Genomic DNA, 25,527 nt, shown 5'->3' on the forward strand with positions numbered 1-25,527 from the left:
GTAATCAATATCAATAAAAAATGCTTTCGGTCATGTAACAGTATGGTTGCACCATATCGTTGGCTCGTGTTGGATTCTTCAGCAAAAAACGGCGTGGAGTGATAAGCGGAAAATGAGTGCCGCAGTGATTGTTGAAACAGGAAAAATCGGCTCGCCAGTATGACAGTTTTTTGGGATTTTATAAGTCTGACCGTAGTCAGATCAATGTCATCTGTAAATTACGCAAGACCGTCGTCGGTTTCTCTGTTTATATTTAACACTTTGCACTATTTTATTACACTTTATTAAGCATTTCTTACGTATTCTTTAATTTTGCACCTTAATGTTAAGAGATAATTGTTAAGTGTTCATTATGATTTTAGACTTATGTTTACATTTTAATTATTTGAGTGTTTTCCATGGTTGTTTTGACATTTCTGCCTTTATAACTGAGGGGATTATGAACAGAGGAAGATTAAGTTTAAAATAAAAAATGTTTAAATGTTATATATTTGTCTCCTGGTCCTTATTTTAAATAGGTCATAAAAATATCAATAATTATCGGTATCGACTGATATGAAACATTTATATCGTGATACAGTTTTCAGCCATATCGCCCAGCCCTACTATATCATATCTGGAACTGCTGAAAGAAGACTCAATCAATCTTTTAGTTCATCAGATCTTGTATGGATGAATCACATGTGAGGACAGCAGTGGGAAAAAGGATACAGGGGTGACGAATCTCATGAGAGGTGGTTTCACAGGGTATTCAGAACCAAACTCACAATACAGCTCAAAGACTCCCTCTTCATACGGGGTATCAGACGGACCTTTCATGAGAATCTTCCAGAAGGCTGAAGAACAAAACCTGTATTATTTAACAGCACACTAGCTCATATTGCAGGTACATGAATACTAGTATTTGGTTGCCTGTCTGGATATTGTCTTTTCTCAGTAGTGTAGTGCAATGTGTAACAGATAACCTGCAGTAAACATAATTACTGCAAGTAAGAATAATCTGATTCTGTCGGTCAGTCAATCTGATATATCAGACTACATGATGAACTGTGAAGTCACAAATACAAATGATATATTTTGATAATTATTATTCAATTATTTAATTAATGCAAGCCATTATTGTAAGTTAATACATTATTATTAATATTAAACATTGATTTCTTACCAAAATCTGCCTCGGAGGGCAGCACTGTGCAGAACGGATGAGGGTCACAGTGGAGATTCTTGAGCTCTTCCAAGATCCTCTTGTCCTTCTCCAAAAAGAAGCCCGTCTTGGACTCCACAATCCTCTTTTTCAAAGCACTGCAATCAATTTTGCATAGATGTGAGAGACACTTACATTTTCATTATTTTTTAAACAATATTATTTTTTACCTCATGATGAACATTGCAATCCCATTAAGTTTATCTGACTCAGTGTAAAGAAATCCAATCACTAAATTACAGTAGGCAATGAAGTTTAATGGTTTGGCCTTAAATTTTGAATTAAAAGAAAACATTCAGACAAAACATCAAACACTTTTAATCAAGTAATGTATGTTTAGTGCCTTCAATGTTCAAACATTTTCTTTAAAAATTTCCTTCAAAAAATTTAATTTGAACTTATTTCTAATTTAAGACTGATAAAACAATGTCCTTGTACATTAACGCTAAATTCTCCAAAAAATACGGTGAAATTCTATGCTTAATTTAGCTCAAGCAAATTTGAATTCAACGTTAGCTCTTACTTCTTTGTCAGTGTCACTTTGTTGTGTATCTGTGGAGGTAATTTAACCTCTGGTTGGACATCATAACCACAGGTCCCGAAAATGTTAAGGTCATCCTGTCAAATACATCAATAAAAACAATCATGGACAAAGCTTAAAATTGTACTTTTTTTGCATCATGTTTTCAGTCTATTGTCATTCTTTTCACACATTTTAGCAAACTACATGAACATCTATATGACTAAAATATAATCTATATGACTGAAATACAAGTTATCCAAAATACTATACCACTTTGTTAATTGATGATGCATCAAAGAATTTCTTTTCCTTCCTTAGTTCCATTGACAAGACAGTTTCCATCTCAAAGAGCTGCAAGGCAGCTTTACTCGTTTCAGGCTTAAAACAGCAGCCACCTCAAAACAAAACATTTAGCAGTAATAATCAGACAATGAAAACAGTATTAAGTTCAGTTGTATAAAAAAGCCTAGTTAAACCAAAGTTACCTGTAACATTGCTGATGCCATGTAACTCAGTGTTATCTACTGCACCGATCAGCACAGCATCAACAACGATTTTTGAATCCATCAACCTTTTTGCAGTCGCAACTGGCATACACATTGATCTGTATAAAAAAAAAAAAAAAAGTCATTTTAAATATTATACTTGTTTAATTCATTTGTATATCTTGAATGCCCTTCAAACTGCATCTTAAGCCACGTTTCCACCGCAGGAACTTTCCCCAGGAACTAGGAACTTTGGGCTGGTACTCGATGTGTTTATACCGCAGGAACCAGGGTCTAAATGAAGTTCCGGGTAAATATTTCCCCCTCCGATAGTCCCTGCTCATGAGGTAGTACTTTTTCAAAGTTCAGGAACTTTCAGGGGTGGGACTTGTGCGCTGCACAAGCTGATTGGTTGTGTTCACGCCGCATTTTGGTTGGATGACTCCACGCAGCATTTATTTATTTTTAACCTCCCTTTTAAAAAAAAAATCTATTGCGGTTCGTGTCGTGGCTTCATGCAGTAAGAGTTGTCTGTCTGCAAATATGGAATTTAATTTAAAAAACTGGTGGACTGGCGACGAGTTTCAGGCTTTATTAAGGGTATTTGTGGAAGAGGAAACTTTCTGCGCGTTCGTCCCAGCCATCTCACGGTCAATGTCCGCAATAGCTGATAACATACAAATTTTATATCTAACATTAGCATTACGAGCTTACTGAACACGCTTTATCAGTGCTCGTCTCTTTTCTACCACAGCTTTTATTATTAAGTCATTATGTTTACACATTGTCATCTTTTGCAAGGCACTCCAAACCATGTTACAAATTTACTATAACAGGATTGAAATAGCGCTTTGAGGTTAGTAACAAACAACTATTTACAAGACTATTCACTATTTATGAATGATAGACGGGGTTCAGGCTTTTTTTTAAGCGTATTTGCGAAAGAGGACATTTTTGCGCGTTCGTCCCAGGCATCTCACAATAACTGATAACATACGTTGTCTAATTTTATACGCATATACAAGCTTTCTGAACACGCTTTAGTATCAGTGCTCGTCTATTTTGTTTTGTTAATTACCTCGTTAGTAAACCAATACATAACTGCAGCACAGTTTGAATCTCTTCCATACTTATTATAAATGTGGCACTCAAAACTGATGACTGGGAGGAGCAGTTGCGCGCAGTTTACCTTCCCGGTACTTTAGACCGCGGTGTAAACGCAGAAAGCAACCGGTCTGGGGCAAAAAAAGTTCCTGGGAAAAAAGTTCCTGGGACAAATTGTTCCGGGTAATTTCGGTGGAAACGCGGCTTTATTCAGTTAAAATTAGCTTGTTGCATACATAATTACACATGCACACACAGGAACTGCAATGTGTTTCGATTGAAACCTTCCCCCATGAGATTCTCCATATAGCTAAATGGTAACACTTTAGAATACATCAATTATGAATTGAACTACACAGGAACTAATGCGTAACACACTATTTACACTATATTATACTATGGTCTGGGTGAATACTCGATTCTGATTGGCTGCAGGGTGTCCATTAAAAAGTGATAGAGGACACCTAGTAAATAAACCGTCAGGCGTTACCAGGGAAACCAAGTTATTTGTAAAAACTTTAGATTTCGATTGTAAAACTAATTAAAATATAAATTAATGTTTTAAAAATGTGTTATTTGGCAAGTGACCATGGTATAAGCGGGTTAATGCCCTTCGAGGTGTCCATTGTCAGGTATTAATGAACTTCGGTGGAGGCAACCGTAGGTTCACGCCTCGCCGTCGGCCATTAATACCTGACAATGGACACCTCGTCGGGCATTAACCCTTACAAAACTACTAACTCAGATTAACAAATTAGTAAACTATAGCGCTCCATTGAATGTGGTTGTCCACTATTATCTATTCAGTAACTTAGATTTTTTTCATACCTCCTAGAGGACTACTAAAAACTACTAAACAGGTTAATGTGAGTAATGCATAATATATCATTAAATCTAAAGTGAAGGCGGGAGGTGGAGCGGAGCCGGGATGGAGGGCCAGGCCCGTGCTGTGGAAGGAATGAAGATTGAAGAAGGCCAGAGCCGACACTGGACAGGGCTCGTGGTCATTGGCCGGAGCCGACACTGGACAGGGCTCGTGGTCATTGGCCGGAGTCGACAGTGGACAGGGCTTGTTGGTCGGACCAGACACTGGACAGGGCTCGTGGTCATTGGCCGGAGTCGACACTAGACAGGGCTCATGGTCATTGGCTGGAGCCGACACTGGACAGGGCTCACGGGCCAGAGTCGACACCGGACAGGGCTCATGGTCATTGGCCGGAGCCAACACTGGACAGGGCTCGTGGGCCGGAGCAGACACTGGACAGGGCTTGTGGGCCGAAGCCAACACTGGACAGGGCTCGTGGTCATTGGCCGGAGTCAGGACTCCTGGTCATTGGCCGGAGCTGACACTGGACAGGGTTCGCGGGCTGGAGCCGACACTGGACAGGGCTTGTGGTCATTGGCCGGAGTCGACACTGGACAGGGCTCATGGTCATTGGCCAGAGCAGACACTGGACAGGGCTCATGGTCATTGGCCAGAGCAGACACTGGACAGGGCTTGTGGGCCGAAGCCGACAGTGGACAAGGCTCATGGTCATTGGCCAGAGCAGACACTGGACAGGGCTTGTGGGCCGAAGCCGACAGTGGACAGGGCTCATGGTCATTGGCCAGAGCAGACACTGGACAGGGCTTGTGGGCCGAAGCTGACAGTGGACAGGGCTCATGGTCATTGGCCGGAGTCGACACTAGACAGGGCTCATGGTCACTGGCCGGAGCTGACACTGGACAGGGTTCGTGGGCTAGATCCGACACTGGACAGGGCTTGTGGGCCGAAGCCGACACTGGACAGGGTTTGCGGGCTGGAGCCGACACTGGACAGGGCTTGTGGGCCGAAGCCGACACTGGACAGGGTTCGCGGGCTGGAGCCGACACTGGACAGGGCTCATGGTCATTGGCCGGAGCTGACACTGGACAGGGTTCGCGGGCTGGAGCCGACACTGGACAGGGTTCGCGGGCTGGAGCCGACACTGGACAGGGCTTGTGGGCCGAAGCCGACACTGGACAGGGTTTGCGGGGCTGGATCCGACACTTGACAGGGCTCATGGTCATTGGCCGGAGTCGACACTAGACAGGGCTTGCGGTCATAGGCCGGAGCTGACACTTGACAGGGCTCAAGGTCATTGGCCGGAGTCGACACTAGACAGGGCTTACGGTCACTGGCCGGAGCCGACACTGGACAGGGCTCGCGGGCCGGAGCTGACACTGGACAGGGTTCGCGGGCTGGAGCCGACACTGGACAGGGCTTGTGGGCCGGGGCCGACACTGGACAGGGCTAGTGGGCCGGGGCAGACACAGTGAGGACCGTAAACTCTGGCATTACATCCATGGTGTTAGGAGACTCTGGCTTGGCGGCCATGATTAAATCCTCTTCCACCTACAAGTGAAGGGGGGTCCACAAAACTGCAGGACAAAGTCAATAAACTGTGCCAGGGTCCAGCTAGGGTCATTTGGCAAATTTAGGCTAATGTACTGATCTAGACCGCTCCAAAATCTAAAGACCGCTTTAGTAAAGAATTGCTACCAGGCATGAGGTGGCTATAAAAAAGGAACTCCTCCACATAATTTTCAAAACAATGGCCATCTTGAAAAACTAATACAGTTTGCTCCATGGGTCCCAGATGATGCCAGCTGAGTTCAAATTGTGGTCTGGTTTTGCTGCTAGGTCCATCTTGTGGTGATTCGTTCTGGTACGATGGTTGCAAGGACGAGGTTAGGAGAAGCGAGGATCTACTTGCAGCAACAGTTAATTAAAAATAGGACACAAAAAACTAATTTTGAATTTATAGGTAGAAAGTAGAAATACCTCTTTAAAGCAACAACTGCACATGTTCACTTTTTACCAAGTAGAGAGTTATGCGTTTCACGTTAGAATACAGATCCAAGAATTTGGTAATATTTGAGTCATTACTGGTGGGTGACCACGACCCTCACTTTAGAATTAATTATACATTATTCACATTAATTATGAACCTGTATATGAAGTCCTCTGGGAGGTATGAAAAAATTGTTGTTATTGATTAGGTAATAGTGAAGTACCACATTCCTCTGAGTGGTATTACTTGCTAATTTATCTTCTTTCTTGTTAGTTAATAGTAGTTACTAAAGTTTTAATAGTGCGTTACTCATTTGTTCCTGTGTAGTTATTCAATAATTATGGAACTGTATCTAAAGTGATACCAGATGATTAAGTATACATCTTTTATAACATAAAACTGGCTATCTGAGAGTTCCTGAAAACGCACCCGCAATCATTTCCATCTGTCAGGCATAAAATGCGACAGCGGCAATCTGGAAATCTCTGTCTGATTTGGTTAAGTTCTTTGCATCCACGATTTAAAGCATCATACAATAAAGTGGCGCCAGATGGCTGAAGTGCATGAACATGCTCCTAAAAACAAGGAAATTATGTATTAAAATGTAATGTACTATTTTTTTTTGTGTTAACAGTTACACTTTCCTATGTAGATTTATATTTAATGAAAAAATAAAACATCTATACTTACCTGTGTATGTTATGCTAAACAACATTTCAAATATATAATAATAATAATAATAAACAATAATAATAAAAATCTTTAAAAAACTAAAATCTAAAACCACTTTACCTTGAAGGTTTCCACTGTTTCTGTGAATGTATGAAGAGTTTTCACTATAGAGTCAAACTTCACAAGGCAGATAACTTGCTCAAAATTATAAGCCATGCATCGGTTGGCAAAGCAATCAAATATTTCTTTGATGGCTTCAATTCGCGTCATTTTGCAGTCTTTGTCAAAACACTCCTCACCCATGGAGGAACTTGAGTCAAGAAGTACCTTTAAAACAATGAAATGCCACATAGATTACATTATTTCCCTACTTATTTTTGACATATTTGTGTACAATAGTGAACATACCACAATAGCTTCTTTAGGAGTCTTAGTGACGTTGAAGGTTAGATCATCTCTGACATCTCTCAGTCTAGGGAGACATAAACCAGTCACATGGATATTTGTAAAGCTTATATAACAATATTAACATTTATGCACATCAGCAGTGTTGTACGCAGTACTTCTACAGTGGATTACAATTGGTAGATTATGCATTGTTCAATACTATTGTTCCAAACCATATAATAATATCAAAGGTTTACAGATTTTTGTTTTACCTTGTTGACAATTATTGAATGTATTAATAACATAACAATATAATAATAATCCATGTCTAAATCATTATAAGTGTTTGTTACACAGCTCTTTGGAATACTTGATTCTGATTGGAAGCTGCTGTATTTAGAATTATTTTATTAATACAAAATTACCTGTTAACAAATATGACCCAACAAGATTACAATAAAAATTAGCCCTGTCATTATTATAATTATTAAAATGATATTTAAAATGCTAATTCTGTCATAATTTACTCTCATGTTGTTCTTAAATTGTGTGACTTTTTTTATACTTACAAAAAATAAGATAAAAAAAATAATAATTGGTAACGAAACCATTTTTGTGACCATTGATTTCCATTGTATGGACAAAGAAATTCAAAAAAAATGTTGGGGTGAGCCTTTCGCTCGATTGACTAAAATGATGAATAAAGAATAATACTTACTTATTAGCCAGTTCATCTACGTTCACTCTGATGTGTTCTCCAGAAAGTGGGTCGAAAACAATAACGTTTTGTTGAGCCCCTTTATCTTTATAGCTGTACATGCCAAATTTTTCTATAACAATAAAACATTAGTTAATACCCCTGCTGAGTAATATTAGTAGTATTACCAGTGGAATATTATCAGCTCTTCTAACACTTTTAACGATATACTTTATATACGTTATACATTTACATTAGTAAACAGTGTGTGACATCAGTTACCATGACTGAGGAGGATCAAGCGTGGTGCGTCTACTCCAAACTCCTTGAGTTGTAGTGGTGGAGTAACAACCAAATGAGAATACTCTTCCACATTCTTGTTCATTTCGGCAAATGTTTCCTCTGGATTGACATTAAAACTAAAAGAGCACATAGTCATCAGTATTAGCATTAAAGGCACAATATGTATTTTTTTTTATTTAAAAATATTAAAAAATCACTATATCTATGTTATATATTTTTTAAAGTTGTGTATTTACATTATCCCGACAGTTCCAATTAACTTCTAAATCCAGAGAAATTAATATTTTAATTCGAAGACACGGACCGTGTCTTTATTTCCGTTTTGTCGCCGTCAATGCCGTCATATCCGTGTTGTCTCTGGTTTCCACTCGTGCTGCCATGGCAACCAGAGCTATGAACCAGAGCCCTTTGATAGTAACCAAACTGACGCGGACAACTGTGTAGTTCGCAATGTCTATTTGCACGCTGTTGTTGTTTCGTTCAAACATTATGGACCATGGCAAGCAGACTTTGGATAAAAAAGGAGAACTAAACCGAGAATCAATATCAGCGCGGTGTTTTCGAGATGCCTAGAGCTCCCATAGACAGTATATAAACGAGAGCTCCACGTCCGAGACTTCGACAACTCCTACATGCACTTTATTAAACAGGTGAGCACATTTACATAAAACTAATCAAGGTTATATAGTTCAACAATGATAAAATGTTAGAATATGATCTGTATGTTATTCTAATGTTGATCTAGCTTACTGCTAGTCTCATACAGACAAACTAACGTTAACACATACATTTCAACACATTCAAATGCAGTTTAGAGTGATAGTGTAATGTTAGACCAAGTGAAACAGCGCTGCAACCTCACAAGTTTAATTTGTCTAATAAACTGACCTGTGAGTAGTAATTCTGCGTGTAGTTCGGTAGAATGAAATGTCCATATTCCTTTTATATCCGCGGGACTCGCATTGCGTTTGGAGCTGATAGCTGTCTCTTAGCAATCCCGAACTGCTTCATATCACAGTCATGATAAAAGCATCGATGTATTCAGTAATCCATATACATTATTAGATCGGTCGGCTTGACGTTGACGACAAAATCCATAATTCATAGCAAATGTTGCGTCATCAATCTACGCCTTTGTTATTGTAAATAGGTTAGCGACCCCTAGTGGAGAAAAAATCCCATACTGTACGTTTAAGGATAATAATAATAATTTAGTTTGCTGAAAAAGACAAACTCAAATTCATTAATGCAAGGTAAGATGATGTTGACATGATAGATAATGTGGTCTTGTTTTATTTAGAGTATGTTCAAAAATGAACCAATAAATTCAATGGAGAGATGCGAAAACTGCATTCATTGTTCAAAAAGAACATTGTACAAAAAGTCAAAGTCTAAAAGGAAAACACCATCCATCCATTTCCAAACTGCTTGTCCTAGGTAGTAGGGTTGAGGGGATGCTGGAGAAAGCCTGTCCCAGGGTCTCAGTGGGATAGGCTCCAGCATCCCAATTTAGTGCAGAAGTATCCAATCCTCCTCCTTGAGGGCCACAATCCAGCAGAGTTCAGCTCCAGGCCTAATTAAACACAACTGAACCTGCTAATCAAGGTCTTCAAGATCACTAGAAACTTTATGGGACAGTTGGAGCTAAACTCTGGCCATCCAGGATTGGACACTGATTTAGGCTGCTTTCACACTGGGCTTGTTTACTGCGGTCCGAGCGCGATTGTTCCCGGTGCCCCCCCGCAGTGTCGGTATGGTTTCACACTCAACTTGATTCTATCGAACCCTGGTGCGTTTGCGTGCATCTTACATCATCGCAAATGTGCACGGTGCATGATAGGAAACAGAACGCGGGTCAATTATATATATTGTGTTTTTAAATTAATTTGGTGCTATTATGCGCAGCTGAGTGAACAACAAGGGTTTACTGTGTGTAACATAAGGTGGCTTTCTGCTGCTTGCAAATTAACTCTTTTGAGGAGACAGTGGATTTCCATTAATTTGTTGTCCTGATTCCACGCGCTGTGTGTGAAAACACTTGCTGGCTCACTCTCGCTCGTATTCAAGGTAAATCATCAACACTATCATCCCTTACATGTGTTTTAACCCTCTGGAGTCTGAGCGTTTTTTTGGGCCCTGGGGGTGTTCTGACATGCTCTGACATTTGTGCTTTTTTCAGTTGCTTATAAACATATTAATGGCAAAGGTGTAAATTCACTCTATATAGCACAAACAGGACTACAATAATATGTGAGCCACATGTATGTACATGTTTTCATTTTTGAGAGAATAATGTTTATGCGTGGTTATCGAAAAAACTAAAAATTAAAGTTTTTGAAATAAGGCCACAAAACACATACTAAATATGTGGCAATAAGACTTTTGACTAATGGATGTCGTCGCCTATAGTTTTTTCTTCAAAATGATGTGAAAATAGTCTTGCTTTATCGTTCACATAAAACCATACATTGATTTAAATTGATGTAAAACAGGTTTTGCTTGGAAAGCCAATATGCGAGGGGGGCGTGAACGAGGAGTGGTTTACACCTTAGAATACAACGTCCCACCCACTCTGCATAATTAGCCATTCATTCAGGTGTGACACAGTGACTGAGCCACAATGCAAGGACAAAAGATATATTTAGAAGAAGACTTATATTGACCATTTAAGATTTTGCTTACATCTATCTTGTAAATATGTTTTGCTATTTTATTAAAACGGTTACAATTACAACAATAATTACAATTTCAACAATATTTCAAGTGTACTTACTTTGTAAAAAAAATTATTATAGGCCTACATTTTATCTATGTATTCATTAGTTTGAATATAGCCAACATTGGAACAGCTAACATCTTAGTTGATGACTTTATTTTTGACAAAAATAGTATTTTATATATATAGAAATTGCTAAACAAAAGCTTATTTGATGTGGCAGTATATTCTACAGTAAAAACTGTACCCAAATCTACTAAACAAAATGTTGTCTTTCATATTTCGTCTGACTGTAACGTTTTTACTCATCTCAGTATAGCAATACAGTTTGCTAAAATATCATCATTCATTCACACACGCGATTTAAATTTAAACTGTATTTGCCAGCTGTGGTAAACAGCGCGCATCTCTGCCGTTCATTCATTCATAAACAGAAACCCACATGAAGAAATTCACGTGAGAAGGAAAAAACGTACTAGTATTCCTCAGCTCGCTCCTCGATATACCCGCACTTCTGAGGGACATTTTCCATTAGTATTATTCCTCACAGCGCTGCAAGACGGTGTAAACAATGATCTAAATAAACTTGTGTTTTCTCGAGCTGATGGGGGCGTTCACAGGATTGCCTCAGCCATTTGCGTTTGAATAGCGCGCGCTCTCCGTGGGCGTGTCACATTACATCTGAATTAGCTGTAATGAGGTCGACTGGAATCGCTCTCTTTTAATACAGATTTCACAAGATGAGAATATTTGTTTTTTATATAAATTACTTCATTTAAAAGAAGAGAATTCAAGCTTCATGCCTGTGTGTCTGTATGCCTGTTTGACTGAGTATTCGCTCAGTTATTGTTCATTTTCGGACGCGTTTCAGAATGGACTTCACTGGAAGAGAGAAGGCAGAACTCGCTTCGTGTTTATTTTTCTTTATTTGGCAAAAAGCACAACACTTTGTTTTTATTGTGAGTATACACAAAAATAATACACATTTAACAGAATCGATTGATGTATGAAACTCCTATGGAAAATCAAAGTCAACAGAGTATTTATGAGTTTCTTTTACACTAATAAAAAAAAAGCGAGCTGGTATCGCCGGCGATACCGTCGACCTCAGGGGGTTAACTAAATACATCATAATCAGCTAAAACACATGCGCAGGTCACTTTACTTCCTGAACAAGCATGCACCCGGGTCTGTGTTGCTTTCACACTCACGCGAACAGTGGCACGGTTCGGGAGCAACCGAACTCAGACCACCTCCTCCAGGTAGTCTCGGTAGTCCGCATGACAACGTTCACATTAGGGCTGAACGATATATCGTTATCGTATCTATATCTAGATATGAACTTTCAAGATATTACTATATTTTTCCTTTTTTATTCAGAATATTCACAAATGTGTTAGCTATGGCATGAAATATCTGATATTCCGATTGTCAAATACATGCAAGTGGAAGTATATTGTTGTTTAAACACCTTTATAACGATCGCGTTAGTTGAGCTGCATGCGCGATGGGCGCCGCCGTGTTAGTTTGTGCCGCAGACGCAGTTCAGAGAATCGGATCTGTTGGATTTACAACCTCTATGTTTACAACACGTGAATTCATCCACTTCTCCCGAAATACTTAAAAGTAAGTGGCTGGTGAACTGGGAATAGAATAGAGTAAACATTGAAGTTACTTACACAATGTGTATCAGATATGAATAAAACGTGTCGGAAAGGATTATTATTACCTCTTCCATAGACATCAGTGTGTATTTTACAAACTCTAAATGTATTGTTTTTTTAGTACTTATGCGAATTTATATGTTTGAAACCTAAAATAAACTATACTTTCCACATTTTTTTGTATTATGATCTTTTTATTTTTCTGAGAAATGCTTGGTTTTCACCAAACCCGTAGTCATATCGTATTGTATCGATATCGAGATATCTGGCATGAAAATCGAGATATGAAATTTTGTCCATATCGTTCAGCCCTAGTTCACATTAGCGATTTTTTTTATGCGAACAATGCCCCGTTCTGAACTAAACTGCCAGTGTGAAAGCAAGGTTAGTGTCTCAAGTTCAACTATCTTGCATGTCTTTTTGTGGGGAAAACCTGTGGTTGTAGCATCTGGGTGTGCATGTGCATATGGTTTCGGGTGGATTGGGGCCTGGGTCCATTAAGACGACATTCGTTTTTACTGCCATTACGGCTCGAAGCTGGCTCAGTTTACCAGTAAGTCTAATTAAATCAGTATTGCCACACAGATTAAAATTCAGTGATGCATTTTTAGAGTATTCATTGACTATAAATTGCAATGTGCAGTCGATTATTTCTAGTTAGGGCCCGAGCACCGATGGTGTGAGGACCTTATTGGAATTGCTCCGTTTATGTAAATTGTTTTTGCACACCATGGCTACTGTAGACATGAGGTCATCTGAAGTGTCATTTTAAATCCCCAGTATTAAATTAACACTGTTCAGTGTTTATATAATCCACACTCAGAGTGTTAGAAGTAACACCGATGCAGTGTTGAAGTTAATGAGATAATTAAGTGATTGAGTGATGATTTACCACTATCGAAGATACCCAATGTTAACAAGCAAAATCACTGAAGGAGAAAAGCACAGATTTTAAGTTTAAAATTAATTTTGTTAATTTGTTGCTTTAGTTGGGCTCTTGACCCTTACATTTTTAACTTTAGCTTTTGTTTGGCTGCTGTAACTGAGTTATAACAGCCAGATGAACAAAGAGAAAAGATGATCTGATGGTGTTGGTTCTGTTTTAACATAATAATTTTTTGACCTGAACTCATTTAGAGCCTAATTTCTGAGTTAGGTTTACTTTATTGATTATAGCAGCACTGTCCTTGCATAGCATAATATTTTTAACATTTACAATGTAATCCAAAGGATTTCTTAAAAGTTGTTTACAGTTACAGCAGCCAAACATAATCTAAAAGTTAAAAATTGAATGGCAAAATTTTAGTCGCACCGGCACGAAAAAGGGTCGCAAAATTATACCATTTAGACGAAGTTTGGAGCCCCAATTTACAGTGGATCGCTACTGGCAAGTTGGGGCTATTTATAGAAGGTCCTTAGTGGCCAACTCACAGACTCCACGCGGGATCACATTGGAAATCGCTGCCGTAAAGAGTGTCATTCTTGTTTTGTAAACTTTTTTTTTTTTACAAAGGAAATCATTTTATAATGTTACCTGTTTTAATGTTTTTAGGTTGTTGTTTTATGAATGGCATAGTGTGTTTGTTGGGTAAAAGCCTATTCTAGAAGAATGAGTTGATTTGCGACAAGAATTAAGTGTTTTGGTAGTTTTAGTGCATTTTGACTGTGAAATGAACTGCTGTGCCGAGCTGAAAGTTGGTTAGGAGGAATTTGTGAAGAGTCTTGAAAAAGTGACCCCAGTATTGAGACGTATCCCAGCGATTGTAAAAAGAAATGTTAAAAAAATGATTCAACAGGTGAAAATGTGTGATACCTGGAATCAGGTGTAGTACCATCACAGTCAGTCCAAAGGGGGAAGGAGTCAATGAACGGCGGCAGACTGAGCAGAATCTTTTCAACATCAGTGGCTTTTTTGATTGAGGTCTCTTTAAGGTTGAGTTCAGTGCAGTTTGGAATAACTCCACCCTCTAAAAAGATAAAAATAAAACAGAGAATAAAACAAGTATTGTCATAGGGTAGGCCGAGTTTACAGAGTGGGGAATATTTTCCTCCTTCTGAAGTGAAGCATTGGGTTTTTGTAAGAAAAATATCCATATTAAAATTCTTGATGCGATGTAGGAGTAGCGTAAACTTAGACTGCTCTCACGGTTTACACAAATAGAGCTGGGCAACAAACTCAAGCTCCTCTTCTCTTAAATTGAAATCCTCCAATGCTTCTCTTTAAAAATTCTCGTTTTACACTTCTAATTCGTGACCGTTGTTTTGTTTTGCTCCATCCTCTGCGTTTCCGCATTCGTCAATGGGTCATGCCTGAAGTTACTTTTTTGGCGATTTGCGTAGGCTGTCTTCCGGAAGCTTGTTATTTCAGGATATAAAGATTGAAATATGGATATTATTTCTTACAAAAACCCATTGCTTTGCTTCAGAAGGCCTATATTAACCCTCTGAAGCTGTGTGGATTACTTTTATGATGGATACACTTTTTTGGCCTTCAAAATCTTGTCCCCCATTCACTCAGCCAGGATATTTTTTAATACAACTCTGATTGTGTTTGGCTGAAAGAAGAAAGTCATATACACTTAAGATGGCTTGAGGAAAAGTAAATCATGGGGAAATTTTTATTTCTGGGTGAACTATCCCTTTAACATACTATGAAAGTCCATTAACTGTTTGGTTACCAACATTCTTGGTTACACATATTTTTGTGTTCAGCAGAAGAAACTCATACAGGTTTGGAGTAACTTCAGAATGAGTAATTTATAACATAATTTTCATTATTGGCTGAACTATAACAATAATTTCAAGAATAGCCTGCTTGTCTGGTTTTCAATTGACTCTTTAATGCCCTGTTTATAGGAATTAAAAAATGTTTTTTTTTAATTCCCGAGAATTTTCGGTTTCTGTGGTAGCAATGAATAGTAGAATAAAGTCGTTATTTTTGGGGTTTTTTTGTGCACAAAAAGTATTCTCGTCGCTTGATAAACTTAAGATTGAGCCACTGTAGTCACTTGGACTATATTAACGATGTCTTTAATGCATTTTCTGGGCCAGCAATTTCCAATCACTTACAAGCCTATAGAGGAGTGATCCAGCTCTCAGATTTAATAAAAAATATCTTAATTTGTGTTCCGAAGATGTCTTACGGGGTTGGAACAACATGAGGGTGAGTAATTACTGACAGAATTTTCAATTTTTGGTGAACTAACCCTTTAACCCACGTAAAAGTCCTGATAGAAAGCAATGCATAAGGATGTAGTGTAACGACGAATTAGGGCTGGGCCGATAAACAATATCATATCGAATTGCGATAAAATTTATGTCGACAATGATAAGCTCTGGACATTTTTACTCAAATTTGGATTAATCTAAGGGCCAATCTTACAGCAGAAATATGCGACAACAGCCAATCAGCGTGCAGCTTTTAAGGTCAACACAAATTCAGTCAGGGCTGCCAACTCTCACACATTCACCGTGAGACTCACACAATTGACACTTTTCACACACTCTCACGCCTCACAATTGACGAAAAGATGATAAATTGTGGTCATGGTGCAAAGGACACTATGTTAATTTTACTCCGAACCATTTAAAAGGGTTGTCCTATGGCATCAAGCAGAAAAAAAAAAACTTTTGTACTTGTAATCTTTATTTTTAACAGTGTATATAACCTGCCATACAGCATAAATAAACAAATCAAATGAAAAGTGAAGACTTTTACCTCTAATGACATCCAGCACATACTCTCTCTCAAAAACTTCAGGCACGTCTGCTACACGCACCGGCTCAGAGAAACGCTGATTTGTTGACTGTGCCTTCATGGAAATTGGATTATAGTTTTCATGCTCTGTGCTCACATCCTGCAGGGAGAAATACTGAAATCACTGAATGATCTGATGCCGTTAACTGTCATTGTTTTGTTGAAATATTGGTTTGAATTAAACACGATTGATTGGGTGAATATATGCAAGACACTGAAAAAAAATTTGCTGTTAAGGCAGTTTTTAACACCAACCGTAACACTTGTCAAAACACTTCTTTGAAAACACCTGTGCATTATACAATGCAATTATACCTCTGCTTGAGATATGAGGTAGGCCCAGCAAACTGGGGCATACTCAAAAACATCCATGTCCTCAATTATCCTGTCATCAGATCTTTTTGTATGGCTGGGTAACAACTCCCTGAAGAGATAGTAAAGTCCTTCAACAATGGCAATCTGTAAGTAGAGGCAATATAATAAACATTATACACTGTATATAGCATATTTTTGTAAAATTGTATTTGATGAAAAATATTATGCATATATTCACCTTCTGGACCCGTGTTCCAGTCTTGTTTTGGCACATAATCTGAAACAAGCTCTGGGCTAATGCATTGCATCCACTGATTTTCCGAATGTATGCAATCACTTCCTTGAACTCATCTCCCCCATTTTCAATTCTCTAGATGTTCAGAATTAGATTAAGTGGAAGCATAGTATTAGATTTACAAACACATTTTTTTGCCTATTCATGATAAATAAGTAGCTATTATAGCCTAATATGGTTTAATGTAGGTTATTGGTTTATAAACCATGTATCAGGTTAGTATTAGGGATGTCCCAATACCACTTTTTCACTTCCGATACGATACCGATGCCACAGCTTTGGCTATTTGCCGATACCGATATCAATCCGATATTTTTATTTTATTCTTGAACTAATACTACTAATAATAAAATATATGGAAGCACTTTGCTCAATTAGCCACATAAAAACATCTCACTCAAATGGAGAACAAATACTTCCAGTATATAGTCCACAACAACAGTTGATAATGAAAGACTGCCACCCTTTATTCAAAAGACCTTGAGATATGTTTGGTAATTGTACCTGAATGAATTAAAAATTATTTTGCTATATTTCAAATCAATATATTTGTTTCCTTAAAATATTAATTAACTTTAACGTTATTCTCATCTGAATTATAAATAATTTATTTCTGTATAAAATAATACTACCATTAAAAACACATTTGATTTTCTTTTTTAATCAATGTAGAATGTGTAACTTCAAAATAAACAGATTAGTGCTCTGTTTTAGGACAAGAAATGAAAACCAATGCAATATGATGAATGTCCAAAAGATAATTTTTGCTTTTAAAGGGTAACTAAACCCCTGGTCAGAGCCTGACTCCACCCACTGGCAATATTTGAAAAATGCTGGAAAAGTAGGCAGAGCCCAGTGGAGAGGGGGCGTGCATCTGTGACGTATCTCTCTGCAGGCAAGGGCGTGGTTAGCTGGTACTCTCTGACGTCAGAGGGTACCACAACTTCCAATAGGAAAATTCAACTGCAGTAGCCACTGTTCAACCTGAAGAGGGCAGCACTCAGACGTTTTTACACCATATTTTGTAAAATTAAAACACTTTAAACACAAATGTCAAAAAAACGACTTGAATCAATGAACAGCACTAATAAAGCCCCATTCTTACAGATCATTAACTAAAAAAAACTTGGTTTAGGGTTTAGTTACCCTTTAAAAAGCGTGTGTGTGTGTGAGATTTTGGTTGCTTGATGCTTGAACAGTTTGAATCCATTCGCGCGTATAATGATAAAGCGAGCGTTTGAAGCGAAATGGACGCGCATTCAGAGCTAAGGTGGGGCTACAGATTAGGTGTCCCTAAAGAATCCGAATGTCTGTGCGCGTATCGAACAGTAGTTCCGCATTACATTATTTAATGTGCACGCGAGTTTTATTTATTTTTATACCGTGTATTCTCCCGTGTAAATCCATGCACCGAACCGTGACGCACGTACCGAACGTACGTTCAATACGAATAGACGTACCGTTCCACCCCTAATAGGTATCGGATATTTTTTTTCTCCCCTCCGATATCCGATCTAGCGTTCTGGGCCAGTATTGGCACGATACCGATGCCGTGGATCGGATCGGGACATCCCTAGTTAGTATATACGAGTTTGCTTTGCTATGCATGCCAGAAGTATGTTGGCCGAGAGAGCTCAACGCGCTGCAACTGAAGAAAACACACACAAATAGAAAAAAACAGCAAGTTAAGAAAACATAGCCTATTCATCAGTTTGACAACACATGTGCTGCAAATACTCAAAACCCGCTGCAAACACTTAACACAACAGAGTACAGAAACGTGATGCAAATATTCACAACGTAACCACAAAAACACTGCAAATACTCACAGCACAACAGACTACAAACGCGTTGCAAATACTCACAATGCAACCAAATAGAGAAACCCACTGCAAATACTCTCAATACAACAGAGTACAGAAACGTGATGCAAATATTCACAACACAACCACATACAGAAAAAACAGAAAATACTCCTAACGCAACCAAATACTTAAATGCGCAGCAAATACACACAATGCAACCAAATACAGAAACACACATGTTGTCAAACTGAGATGTTTCCTTAATTATCTGAATCACTCCCTATCATCTATATAGTACACTATTTCTAGATTCTAGAAAGCATTTGACAAACCGTCTTGCCAAAGACAATATAACATGAGAACTGGTGTGTAAAGCATTATAATGAGTGTGATGTGAGGTAGGCTAGTTGTTTTAATGCTGAAAAAAGTTATGAGAGTAATCAGAAAAGGAAACTTACAACAGCATTCAAGGCTGAGAAAAAGGCACTGAGGCCCTTCTCTGTTTGTTTCACTGTTGGGGTGATATCACTTTGGCAGAATTTATTCATATCCGGTACTTCATTATGAAATGAGGACAAAGAGAATTGCAGCACTGCGTCTTCACTGATTTCAAGTTTACGTAGTGTATCATTGAATTTACATGCACAGTCTCTGTAAAAGAGAGAGACAAAGTATTGATTAAATTTAGTAAGATTTACCCACTGGGACAAATACCACAGATATACTATTTACAATATTTTATAGTGCGTTTTAATCTATCTGATATTCCATATTAAAATGCAGGCAATGAATTACTTGAGGTAAAGCACATGTGAAGGTATTCCACTCTCAAGTGAAAGCCGTCCTCTCAATTCAGTCAACGTGTCACAATCCAAGTTCACATGGATTTCATACCTGCCCTGTTTGTAAAAAAACAAAACAATAGTTGTATGAGTGTACAGTAGTTGTCCATACCTTCATGCATATACACTTGCAAACAAAATTATTCAACCTCACAGAGACTATCAATTTACAAATGTAAGCTTTTCTAAAGATCCGAGATAAATAAATAAAAATACATTTGAGTTATGGGATTTTTTCATAATAAAGCTATGTGATGATCATTCAACCCCTATTCAACATTTCTGTTTTTAAGTCACTGTTAAACACAATTAAGGCTTTGGTTATTCTAACGACACTTAATTTGCTACACATGCATACATTTAGCCCCTTGCCTGTGCTGAAGTTGAGTAGAAAATATGGCCAAGACAAAAGAACTCTCATAAAAGCCACGAGAAGAAGCTACAAAAGGCTATTAGTGTAAGAACATTTCCAAGACTCTAAAAGCTCCTAGAGACACAGTTGGCAGCATTGTTTGTAAGTTTAAAATGTATGGTACCATAGACCATGTGACCAGTGGCAATGTTTATTTGAGGTTATAAAGAGTTAAGAATTCTCTACAAAATTTGACTTTTGAGGGTTAAATAATTTTGTATATTGATTATAGCCAATTAGACCCCAATTTGAACTCTGTAACTTTACATTCTCAGAATCACTCAAATGTGTGTTAATAAACCTTCTATGATGGTTTACTGATGGCATATCATTTAAGTGTTTTCGCACTATACCCCGTTTATTGATAAACACCCCAATTAGGTACAATCCATCGAAAAATGTGTATTCTCTCAGCATTGCCGTTCCAGATAAACCCAGCTATTGTAATCACAATGTTTGATTTTTCAGGTGTATTTAATGAAGCTAAACTCTGCGTAATAGTTGCCCACCCCTGCCCTACAGTCTCGTGGAAGAAAGAGTCATGTATGAAATAGTTTGAGGGCGAGTAAATGATGAAAGACTTTAAATTACTGATATAATGCATCTAAAGGAAAGATGTGAAAATTAATTACAACGAATTGTGCAAAAGGTAGAATGACATTTAACCACTGGCACATGGGCAGACCCTTCAAACCCAAAGAAGGGGTGATAGTTAAAATAGTGAAACTTTCAATAAGTGAAATATAAAATGTATTGGGGAGGGGAAAAGCTGCATTTAAATTGCTAAAAATATATATATATATAATAATAATTCTTGTTACTTTCAGCATCACATGACAGAAGACACTGTTTGGGCCTTCATTTTTAATGTTGTTTTGCTGGGAGCTGGCAGTTCCTCGTAAGTTTTCCTTTGGTGTAAATATGGCGTACAGTTCACTCCCATTTTCAATGTGCCTGTCTTTCAGGGACCCTGTGAGAATAAACAAAAGGCAAAGACAATTTCAGTTACATTAAATGGAGAAAATCAAAGCTGTCTGAACACACTAGATAGAGATATCAATGATTAAATCACTGAACATGATTTTATTAAATCACTTGAGCTTATTGATTGTCGATTAATCAGTTCAGCACAAATGTGTTCAGTAATCATTGAAAGCAGAAGCTGAAAACACTCATTGAATGCTGGTGCACATATTTAATATCCACTACACATGATGCTCGGTTTGCATGAAAAAAGTAATAGGGGCTCAACATCACGAGTGATGAAGCATTTCTTAAGGAAAGACTATGTTGTGTTTACAGTAATAAACAATATATACATTACTACGATTTCATTTTGGTTGATGTGCTGAGATGCCATATTGGATTCTAAGTTTCTGAGTTGCACCAGGAATTAAGATTGATTTTTGGTAATCTGATCACAAGTGGCCAGCCAACCCTTACAGAAATATAGGTATACTTCAAGTTCATTTTATTAAGTTTACTTAAGGAATGTTCAAGTATATTTTAAAGTGCCCCTATTATGCCATTTTAAAGTTTCCTAATGTTGTTTTAGAGTCTCATACAACAGGTTTACATGCATCAAAGGTAAAAAAAACTGTTTAATTTCCTCATAATATACATTTGAACATCACCACATTTTTCAATGATTCTCAAACGACTCGTCAGATGAATCAATCCCTCCTTTCTGCGAGCTACTCTGCTCTGATTGGCCACACAGCTCTGTTGTGATTGGTTTACCGCGTACAGCGCGCGCGTCGAAAACAAATATGCCCATTGCCATAACATCAGCTGTCCTGAGGCTTCCTACACCGTAAACTAAAGACAATAACGAACAATGACGTCAATTTGACCATATCAATGCGAGCGACAACCGTCACTCCATCAACAAACCGATTATTTTACTTGTACTCAATATATTGTGGTGAACATGTGGAAACTGTATCAATAACAGTGCATGTATGCAACGTATACATTAGCCGAGCTCTAGCGTGAATGAATGATGTAACAAACGTTGGTAAAACAAATCTTGCTCCATGCTTAATCTTTCCTCAAAGTAGTGAGAACGACAGACAATCTGCATTAATAGACACAGTTATAGGTAATAGTGGTCCACAACTGATTAGCATAAGTATTTCAGTAAGACAGTAATAATGTGAGTAAGCCAGTTAGCAGGAGACCTACACAATATAAAACTCAAAACTAAGTATTTTGAACACCATCTTTCGAAGGCAAGCGGTTTGCGAATCCTGCATTGAACTCCGAGATTTGAGAAGCAGTCGTCAGTGAAATAAAGGGAACACAGCAAAAGTTTAGGATTATACTGCTCTGATATTGTGGTAAAGATGAACTTTAACCACTGATTCTTCACATGCTTGTTCTTGGGCAGTGGAAAAAACTGGCTTTACCTTCACATTGTAGAGCACAGCTTCTTCTCGACATGATGCTATCCAGTATCCACAGGAATCAGCTGTTGGTTTGAGGTTCAAGTTTTCCCTGGTGTCTGCGCACGCAATAAGTGGGCGGGCAATATGCTAATGTTTCGTCTTGACGTCACAACGAAGCGGCTTATGACTCGTTTGAAAAAAAGATTCATTTAATTGACTCAGAGTCGACTCTTACTTTTGAAAGACAATAACTTTATATACGGTGAACTTTCAGATTTAAAACTTTACAGGATGTTTTCATTCCCTTAGAGCCATGTTACACACTACATGAAAGGTCATTTTCAAAAATCCATAATAGGGGCCCTTTAAAGTATATTCCGGAATCCACTGCCACTTCATTGTATAGATGTACATCTTTTTTTGAGTAATTTATAAGTTATTGATCCATAATCAATGTTTTTTCTTCTACATATTAAATTATTTGAACATCTTCAAGCGTATGTTAAAGCATTTATTTCAATCACTAACGGATAATGAATATTTTCTGCGCCTCTCATAGAGAGAAATAACATGCATTTGGTCGAGTTCTGCTCTAAACAAGAAACTTTCCCAAAACATACAGATAGTGTGTTTTGGGAACATTTTTATTGTTTAGAGCAGAGCTTGACCAAATGCGACCTTGACGAGGCTGGATCCTGTGTATCTCTGTGTGTGTGTGTGTGTGTGTGTGTGTGTGTGTGTGTGTGTGTGTGTGTGTGTGTGTGTGTGTGTGTGTGTGTGTGTGTGTGTGTGTGTGTGTGTGTGTGTGTGTGTGTGTGTCCTAATATTCTGTTTTTACAGGTCAGTATTTGTAAAATGAACAACTGGCACCCTAGAAAGATGAAATAATTAGTTGTTCTCGACATGTTCTATCGCAGTTCTGTGAACTCAGGGTTCAGGTGTCATATAAATGAAGATATGCTTTTCTTTCTTTTTTCTTTCTTAAACCTTTTCTTCAATTTACAATAATTCTGACTCCAGGTTCATATCTGGTCCTGGTTCCTTAACTGTAAAATTTCCTAACACTACTTTATGTACTAAGTATACTAATATGAATGTACTAGAAGTATACTTGTTAATGTACTCTCTCAAAACTACTTGGGACTAAATGTGAATATCCTAAAAGTACACTTTTTAGTTAACTTTTGCAGTACAAAAAACTAGTTGTGTACTCGCTGTACTACAAGTGAAGTTATATTAGGTATAGTGATAGTTTACTAGTAAAACACATGTAGCACATTTTTTGGTTTATGAAAGTAGACTTTGAAGTATACTCTCAGTAAACTGCTAGTTTAGTCATTTTATACTGCAAGTATACCTGAAGTTATTTAAGTGAACATAACATTATACTTATTACTTTTGCACTTTTAGTTTACTATCTATGTTCCTATTTAGGTATTAGTGTTTTGTACTTGAAATATACCTTTATATTTTAACTCTTTACATTTAAAAAATAAATAAACATTCATCCTTTATCAACACTTGAATGTGGGTAAGTTTTATAAAAAAGCAACATTTTAAACAAAAAGCTGAGAAAATTGCGTTTTTGTCTTTGTCTTACTGCAATTTGACATCAATGACAACATAATTAAAATAACAGCTAATTTGTAAGTTTACAGATATTGTTTGTAATTTTAGAGTAGAGTACAAGTTATGCAATGCCTCGGTGCAGCTATTTTTAATGCATGACCAACTCTCCAAATCTGCTTGATACACTCATATTCAAGAGCTGTCCGATAAATATTGATTTTGACTCTCTCTATAGCCTTGTAGTTTGAGTGATGATATCAAAATGTTTTAGATGCGTTTCTTTAAAGCTTTTGTGCTCTTGTGCACTTCACTCAAGGAGCACTATTTGTGTGGCACCAGTGTTTGTTAATGATTGTTTTGTTTTTTTATCCACACATGGTCATTGTATGTACCGTACCGAAAGCCCTGTTAGGCCTGTCGCAATAATCACTATATCGACTTATCGCACAATACATGTATACATGACCTCAATCATTTTTGTTGACCCAATGTATCGCCCATTTTTATCACCGATCTTGTTGTAATCTTTTCTATTCTTGGTTTCAAAGCTGCAATCCACTCTTTCCGGTGCAAATATAAACGTCACAGTAGGGGTGTGCGATATGACGATTTTTTATCGTGGACGATTAAAATGTCTCCACGATCTGCTTTTGAAGAAATATCGTAGTATCGCGCATTCTCAGTTGCTGTTCTGGCGCCTCTGTCCCAACATACTGAACAACCCAACGTATATTCAGATCAAATGTTAACGCAGCGGAACGGGATACTGCAGTTCACAAAAGTTCATAATTTGCATGTGCTCTTGTCGGTTAAACATTTAATTCGCCTGCTGATGCGCTGTTCTAACATGTGCGTTTCTCAGCGCGTACATGCGAAGCTCACATGCACTAAAAGCCTGTCTACCAGCGCCTGAATACTGGTCTAAGTTATCTTTCGAGTCTTATTGTGCTAATACTGTCAAATACACACAAGGTTTACATAAACAAAGTCGGTGATGTCTAAAGTGAAAGCAAACTTGAGAAAATTGAGAGAAAATCTGCTTGTCAAATGCGTGTATAAAAGACGCGTCGAGTGCAGCTCTTAAAGAGACAGTAGCAATAGTAAACACGCTGCCGCGTGTCCTTAAAGGGATAGTTCACCCAAAAATAAAAATGATCTCATTATTTACGCACTATAATGTTGTTCCAAGCCTGTATTAATTTCCTTCTAATATTGTTCTAATATTAATATTTTGAAGAATGTGGCTATACAAACAGTAGCTGGTCCCCATTGACTTCCATAGGAGAAAAATATACTATGGAAGTCACATTCTTCCAAATAACTTTTATTTTCAACAGAAGAAAGAAACTTATTCGAGTTTAAAACAACTTGAGAGAGTAAATTATGACAATTAGAATTTTTAGGAGAACTATCCCTTTATTGTTAAAACAATAAAATGCAAAGAGAAAATCACTCACTGCTCTTGGCTGATAACTTTAATAGTAGCTTTAAGTAGCATTTATAATTTATACAGTGAAGTCTATGTTTTGTTTTATTTTCATATTTGTTCATTTAATTACTTTCGTCAATGCTACTGT

General features: G+C 37.6%; 1 protein-coding gene across 1 annotated transcript in view; it reads right to left on the reverse strand.

The window, feature by feature from the left end:
- The window catches only part of LOC309477405 (uncharacterized protein), a 38,330-nt gene that overhangs the window by 3,138 nt on the left and 9,665 nt on the right, over positions 1-25,527 (reverse strand). The window contains exons 5-21 of the mRNA XM_082140663.1: positions 20,816-20,964; positions 19,536-19,639; positions 19,199-19,391; positions 16,879-17,010; positions 16,641-16,784; positions 16,287-16,425; positions 14,382-14,535; positions 8,168-8,304; positions 7,907-8,018; positions 7,210-7,273; positions 6,922-7,128; positions 6,559-6,704; positions 2,213-2,331; positions 1,998-2,122; positions 1,728-1,822; positions 1,166-1,302; positions 712-836 (exon numbers count right to left, since the gene is read on the reverse strand). Coding sequence (XP_081996789.1) covers positions 712-836; positions 1,166-1,302; positions 1,728-1,822; positions 1,998-2,122; positions 2,213-2,331; positions 6,559-6,704; positions 6,922-7,128; positions 7,210-7,273; positions 7,907-8,018; positions 8,168-8,304; positions 14,382-14,535; positions 16,287-16,425; positions 16,641-16,784; positions 16,879-17,010; positions 19,199-19,391; positions 19,536-19,639; positions 20,816-20,964 — 2,282 coding nt within the window. The remainder of the gene's footprint in view (positions 1-711; positions 837-1,165; positions 1,303-1,727; positions 1,823-1,997; positions 2,123-2,212; positions 2,332-6,558; positions 6,705-6,921; positions 7,129-7,209; positions 7,274-7,906; positions 8,019-8,167; positions 8,305-14,381; positions 14,536-16,286; positions 16,426-16,640; positions 16,785-16,878; positions 17,011-19,198; positions 19,392-19,535; positions 19,640-20,815; positions 20,965-25,527) is intronic.

This window comes from Leuciscus leuciscus (assembly GCF_965113295.1).
Source record: "Leuciscus leuciscus genome assembly, chromosome: 1".
Taxonomy (NCBI): domain Eukaryota; kingdom Metazoa; phylum Chordata; class Actinopteri; order Cypriniformes; family Leuciscidae; genus Leuciscus; species Leuciscus leuciscus.